The 6,000-nt window shown below is 39.4% G+C and overlaps 1 protein-coding gene across 9 annotated transcripts; it reads right to left on the bottom strand.

The window, feature by feature from the left end:
- Positions 1–209: 209 nt before the first annotated feature.
- LOC148879506 (transcription factor EAT1-like) lies at positions 210–2,877 on the bottom strand. 9 transcript variants are annotated; one of them, XM_088961053.1, is made up of 5 exons: positions 2,688–2,877; positions 2,477–2,560; positions 1,250–2,334; positions 682–1,107; positions 210–549 (listed from the first exon to the last, which is right to left on the bottom strand). In XM_088961053.1, exons 3-5 carry the CDS (start codon positions 2,246–2,248, stop codon positions 451–453), a joined length of 1,524 nt encoding a protein of 507 aa, XP_088817179.1. In that variant the 5' UTR covers positions 2,249–2,334; positions 2,477–2,560; positions 2,688–2,877; the 3' UTR covers positions 210–450. The 9 variants fall into 9 exon arrangements, with proteins under 9 accessions (XP_088817179.1, XP_088817176.1, XP_088817175.1 ...); XM_088961050.1 differs by having other exon boundaries at positions 2,473–2,560; positions 2,688–2,870; XM_088961049.1 differs by having other exon boundaries at positions 2,473–2,560; positions 2,651–2,867.
- Positions 2,878–6,000: the final 3,123 nt, after the last annotated feature.

Below are 6,000 nucleotides of genomic sequence, written 5' to 3'. Positions count from 1 at the left end.
GATAGCCCTATCTAACATTTCAAACACAAATACATGAACATTTAGGCTGTTTAGGCTATGTTTGGTTTGATAGAGAATAAGAAAGAAACAGGAATTCCCCCCAACTTTCTCTTTCTCTCGTATTTTCTTTCAAACCAAACACAACCTCAATCATCCGCCATGGCATCACAGTAGTGAAATCCCAACATTTATTATATGAGAGATGTGCATGAAGAATTGAAAATGAACTACTTTCATTGGGCAACTGAGAGTCTCAGATGATCAAGTTTCTTGCATTAAAATTAGAAAAGCCTACCAAGAAAAGGGGGAAAGCAGAAAGAAAGCACCGCTTTTTGACTACCAGATTATTTCACCTTTTTTCTCCCCTTTCACTCCTACCCCAATTCTCCCCTCTTGCAATCATTCAACAAAGGAAAGAACTAAATCCATTCATCAACTCTACTCTCTGAACTAAAAGTTGCTAGGAGGAAAAGCTGCATGTTGTCTATCCACCACCTCAATGAGCTTCTTGGCTATTGCACTGGCATACACGGATGAACCTTCATATATCTGCATAGAAACAAAACAACCCACTTTTTCTATAGGAAACATTCCGTAGTACTCCTATCAAATCCAAGGCTACTTTGGAAGGAATCAAACAAGTAACTGTCAGCAAATAGATGAACAGAAAATGTAGATTACCTTCGTATTGAACAAGAAGCTGTAGTAATCTCCAATATTCCCACCAGCAACGTGGAGGAGGTCCAACTGAAGCTCGTCTAGGATCTTTGATACAACAAGCAAACAATTTACTTTCTTTCTCTGTATGAGTTTGATGGTCACCTCGTCGTCAATGATGCGAACATCAACTTCAGTATCTTTGGATTTCCTCTGGAGCCATGAGCTCCTCAGTGACCCATTGAAGGACTGCTCCCTATCAGTGAGTGTACCATGTTTCTTCATCGATGAGCCCTCCATATCTCCTGCTGCTTCATCATCAGTCTTGAGCTTCTTGCTCCCTCCTCTCCCACATCTCTTCTTTTCCACTAATATCTTCAGTTCATCGACTGTTCTTAGCAGTTCCTTGATGTAGTCAATTGCATCTCCCACTATGGAGGCCCTATCAGCCTTGGATACAGGAGACAAATTAATTGAACAAACAAATTAGAGAAACAAATCAAAGAAATCATGAACAAAAAAAAAAGTTTGTGTTTTTCTGTGATTGGTTGGTTGGTGTTAATTGAGAGAATGAGAGATGGGTAGTCACTACCTTTGTAGGATTCGGAACTAGAAGCCTCAAAGCCTTAAATTTCTCATTCAATTGTTCTCTCCTTTGTCTCTCAGTGGCGAAGTGGTGGGCTCCCCTCGCTTCTCCTCCTTTACCCAAGCCATTCATCTCCCTCCTGAAGTCCAACACCGAATTCTCAAACTGCCTGTCATCCCCGTCTTGATAAACACCACAACTAACCTCTCTCTCGTCCAACCCACCAAAGAAAGAACAACCCCTTGAGCCAGGCAAATTATAGTTTTGGGGCAAGTGAAACAACTCTCTAAACAACGGAGGCTGTGGAGGTAGGTTCAGATGGAGTGGTGGGTGGTCATACAAGCTCGTCGCTGCCACCGTGCCGTCGGTGGTGGGGAGCTCCCCAAAAATGTCTAATGAAGTTTGGTAATTGGGACGCTTTTTGCTGGTGTTTGTGAAGGAAATGGATGAAGCGGGAAGCATCGAGGATACCTTGCAACGTGGTAACTGTAAGAGGTTGAGAAGGTCGGGTGTCGCCACATACGGAGGATTCTGAAAAGGAGTAGAATTCAAGCAGTGGAGATTATGTTGTAGACCCACATGCTGGTCTTGGTCATGGTATTGTTTATATTGTTGTGGCAGTGGTTGTTCATGCCGGTAACTCATATCTTGCTCCCCGACATTCCAGTTGTGCTGCTCGAACTGGGTTTGGGGGGGATCATGGAGTACGTCTTGCATCAATTGGTTGTTAAGTTCGTGTTCCATCTCGAAGCCGAGCTGCTGTTGGAGGTCAATTCCCATAGAGGCGGCGATTGCAGAGGCGCTGGTATCGCCGGAGGGATTGGGATGGTCTGGGATGTCCTCTGGGGACGAGGAACTGGAGAGCCTGAAGTTATCTTGGAAGCTGTTCATGAGTGGTGATAGGCCTGAGCAGTCTGTAACTGTTTGAGAAGGATTATCAACTGATACTGCTGCTGGTATTTGATGAGGATCATGAGGATCAAAGTACTGAGTCTCCACAAACATCTTTTCTTTCTCGCGTGCTTTGTCTTGCTCCTGATTTTGGATGGTGATGTGGGTCTCCTTGATTTATGGGTCTTTGTCTGCTTCAGCTAGCAGAAACAAAGAAAGACAATAGATGAGCTGCCGAAGACATTCCACATGCTTATTACAAAAATAAAGAAAATAAATTATTTCATACAAGATATCCGAAAGGAGTGAAATCATGAACAGTAGAGACAACGGTTCACCTACGAATACAAACTTGTTTGAACAAGACCCAAGAACAAGCTGGACTTAGTTGAACTGGGTTTACCGAAAAAAAACGAAGTGATACCCCTGAAAGCCAAAGAGCTTGTTAAACGAGAACAAGAATTGCCTTTGTCAATCCAACAACTAAAAGTAACAAACGGATACTCCAGAGAGAACCCTGATGAAATCTGAATCAGAAGAGCAAAAACTAAACAGAATTCAGAAAACCCAGATGAAATTTGAAAAGATCTGCAGCTCCTTAAGTCAGTAAAGATGGGAAAAGATGAAAGATAGTTGCGAAAAAGGAGGAAATCAGGAAGCGTCCTGGTTGCTTTTTCTTCTTTGCTTTTCCTTTGTTCTCTGCTATGAGAATGACAGAGATACAAAGGAGGCTACTGAAATTCAGAGATCTGAATTCTTCCGATCTCTTATGCCAAGCTGGGAGGTTGTTACTGAGATTCCCATCCTTGGCCCCCACACTTATAATCTCCGTATTCTGATACTGCGCGTGATATACCACCTTTGCTCGTTGTTTCTTCATCATTGTTCTTAAAAGCCATCTCTTTCTTTGCCCTTTCTTTCCAATTTAATCACTGAAATGCCCCTCATCTTCCGCTTAATGCTCACAACTGCAACAGTGAGAGTTCTAATCGAAGTGGATTCATGGCCAACTAGCATCCTTTTGATCATCAGTGTATCCTAAGTGTTAGATGGACGGTCCAAATGATGAATCATGGCAGCTCGGAAGCTGCATTAGGAACCATCTGATCGATCATCCATTCTTTGTAAAAAAGCATTGGAGCTTTTGATCAAAAACTAGTTTGAACAAGTAGTTCACCTAATCATTTGAGTGGTTTATACTTTATAGAAAATTTTTCTAGGTACGAGCTCCAATAATATTAGCCTTAAGCCACGTTTTATTGAATGAGGCAACCCTCGTTGATGTCATCAGTTAAAGTTTCATTTTTTTTCCAGAACTGGTTTCCCTAACAACATTCAAGAGAGCGTTTTGCTTGAAGGTTACAAACAGATAAGTGCTCTAATAATATGAATGGCTCCTTTTTGCCACGTGGCAATTATGAAGCCTATATTTGCCGCAACAAATATAAGCAACATGGGGAATGATATGCTAACATTAGATCCATTATTCTTGGCTGCCATCCCAGCCACTTTAATGTTTCAAAACCGGACCGTTTTCAAATTGAAAAAGACACTGGTTCAGTTCAGCCCGTCTGTCCACTAATTAAGCCGATTATAAGAACTGCAAATGGGCAAAAATTAAAGAAAACGTTGCTTAATGATTAAAGTGGTCGGTTCCATTTTGTGCTTAGACCGTTTCGATGCTTCTGTTTCCATTCTAACTATGATGGGTGCAGCCGTGCAAGTCTGCCCGGGTTAGGTCAACCCTAACCTAAGCTGAGTTGTTGAACCCCAACCCTTATCCAATTTTGGGTTGGGCTTAGAAAATGTTTTCAATTTCTTTAATTAGAATTAGGGGCTCATTCGTTTTTTGAACCCAGGTTAGTGTGTTTGGACAAGTATTTTTTAGATACAACTTATAAGCACATTTCTTGCGTTCTTTTACACTATAAATTTATCCAACGAGAGATTATCAAATTGATCACTAACACAACGGCTAAGTTGCTTATTCAATTGGTGAAAGTTAATGCTTACCCAAGTAATTGATTCATCCAGAAATATGGAGTCCACTGTACTGATCGATAAACATTAATAACTTGACCAACTTTATCCACAATATTTACTAGACAAACGAATAATAAGGATTGATTAGCGCTATGTATGGATAATGGATCGTAGACCCTGATGGTAGGCCCAGTCCAATTTTTAAAACATCATAACTAGCCTCAATTTAATGAGTTTAGAGATGCATTCATATCTATATCTATACTAAAGGGGACCTACTTAAATTTTAGTGTAATTTATAAAAGTTAAATTTGAATTTAGGGAAAATTTCACTGAACTTTGAGGATAGTGTCAAGTTGGTCTCTATCATTAACCAATCGTCAGTTATCTATTGAAAATGTCAAAACTATTCTTCAAAAGAAGATACTGTTCATTATCTTCTACTTTGATACTTAACCGGTTATGTTCAAAGAAAAAGAAAGAAAAAAACATGGCATATGATAGAGGGGAACAATAACTAAAAGCAAAGGAATAACGGAAAAGTATATTGCACCACACTGCAGAATTATAAATTCTATTACAACCCTAAACAATTTAAAATGACAAACAACCCCACCCTAAAACACCAATACCTACTCGTGTATTGACATCAATTCCGATTTGGCACCTACCCCAACTGTACTGTGGGGCTAAGAATTCTTAAGGTGTGTTGAACAGCCATTCTCCCAAGAATTAACTAGAGAAGAATGTGTTTCAGATCTAAAAGTAGAAGAAAATGATTTTATTAGCCTAGAATCTCAAATACCTCAACCGGTTCAATCTCAAGGTAGATGACAATGATCAATATCTTCTTTCGAATGGTGGTTTTGACATTTTTAACAAATAACTGATGGTCAATTAACAGCAGAGACAAACTTAACACTTTTTGAAAATTTAGATACTACAGTGACACATTTGAAAGTATGAGTATTAACCCCCAAACTTCAGGGTATTAAAGCGAAAATTTTCCTTAATTTTATAATATTAAATTATATGTTTTCCTTTAATTGAGTAGCCCGTATATTTTGCAGTTTAATTCATCCAGCTATGATATCAAAACAAAGCAAACGATGATATATTCTAATCCAACAGAAAAGTAGAAACATCTAGGGCCACCGAGTTCTACAACCTGGTTGACTCCGTAACAGCAAAGAATCAGTAGGTCCCACAGTATATATCCCTAGCAATGCAAATCAACCATCCCAACCAACCTAACTAAACGGTTATATTTACTGTGCCAGAACAGAAGTACATAAAACAAAAGATAAGCACCAGCGAGTTTGTTTGTGTGAAGAGTGATCATGTAAAGTTGATGAGAGGCACAAGAATCATTATTTAATGACAAGGTTTTTAAGCAATACAAATTAAGCCAGGGTTTAAAGCTTTGACCAAAGAACCCTGATTTTGTAAGCTTGTTCAGGTTCTGTTTTGTAAAATAATATATTTTATTATCAAAAGGATCACATGGGATATTGCCCGAGTAAGAATGGCTCTCACTTTTAATCCTTACCCTCTCAGCCTCTCTCATGCTCTTTCCACTTTCACGCTTCGCAGTTCTTCTTCCTTGAGGAAGTTGAGAAACGCAAACCATGCCTCTCCACACCCTCTTATTCTATCCAACAAAATTAAGATTTTGTAGAGATTAAAAATGGGTTTGCAGCTATGTGCTCATTGACTTTAATTTATTCACCAAGATGTAAGTGGGTTGGCTTAGGTAGGTGGTAAATCTGATTCATTGATACTGCAACATTGAAATATTTGTATGCTTGATCAGAGGAGTGCTTGGGTGGGTTTAGATTGGACTCTCATCAAAATTTGAATGAACAAAGTCCCAAGGCCCAAGT

The sequence above is a fragment of the Nelumbo lutea genome, chromosome 1, assembly GCF_056320005.1.
Source record: "Nelumbo lutea isolate HS-2025 chromosome 1, American lotus-T2T, whole genome shotgun sequence".
Lineage (NCBI taxonomy): Eukaryota > Viridiplantae > Streptophyta > Magnoliopsida > Proteales > Nelumbonaceae > Nelumbo > Nelumbo lutea.
Note: the sequence above shows the minus strand (reverse complement) of the source record. Positions and strands in the feature narration are given on the sequence as shown.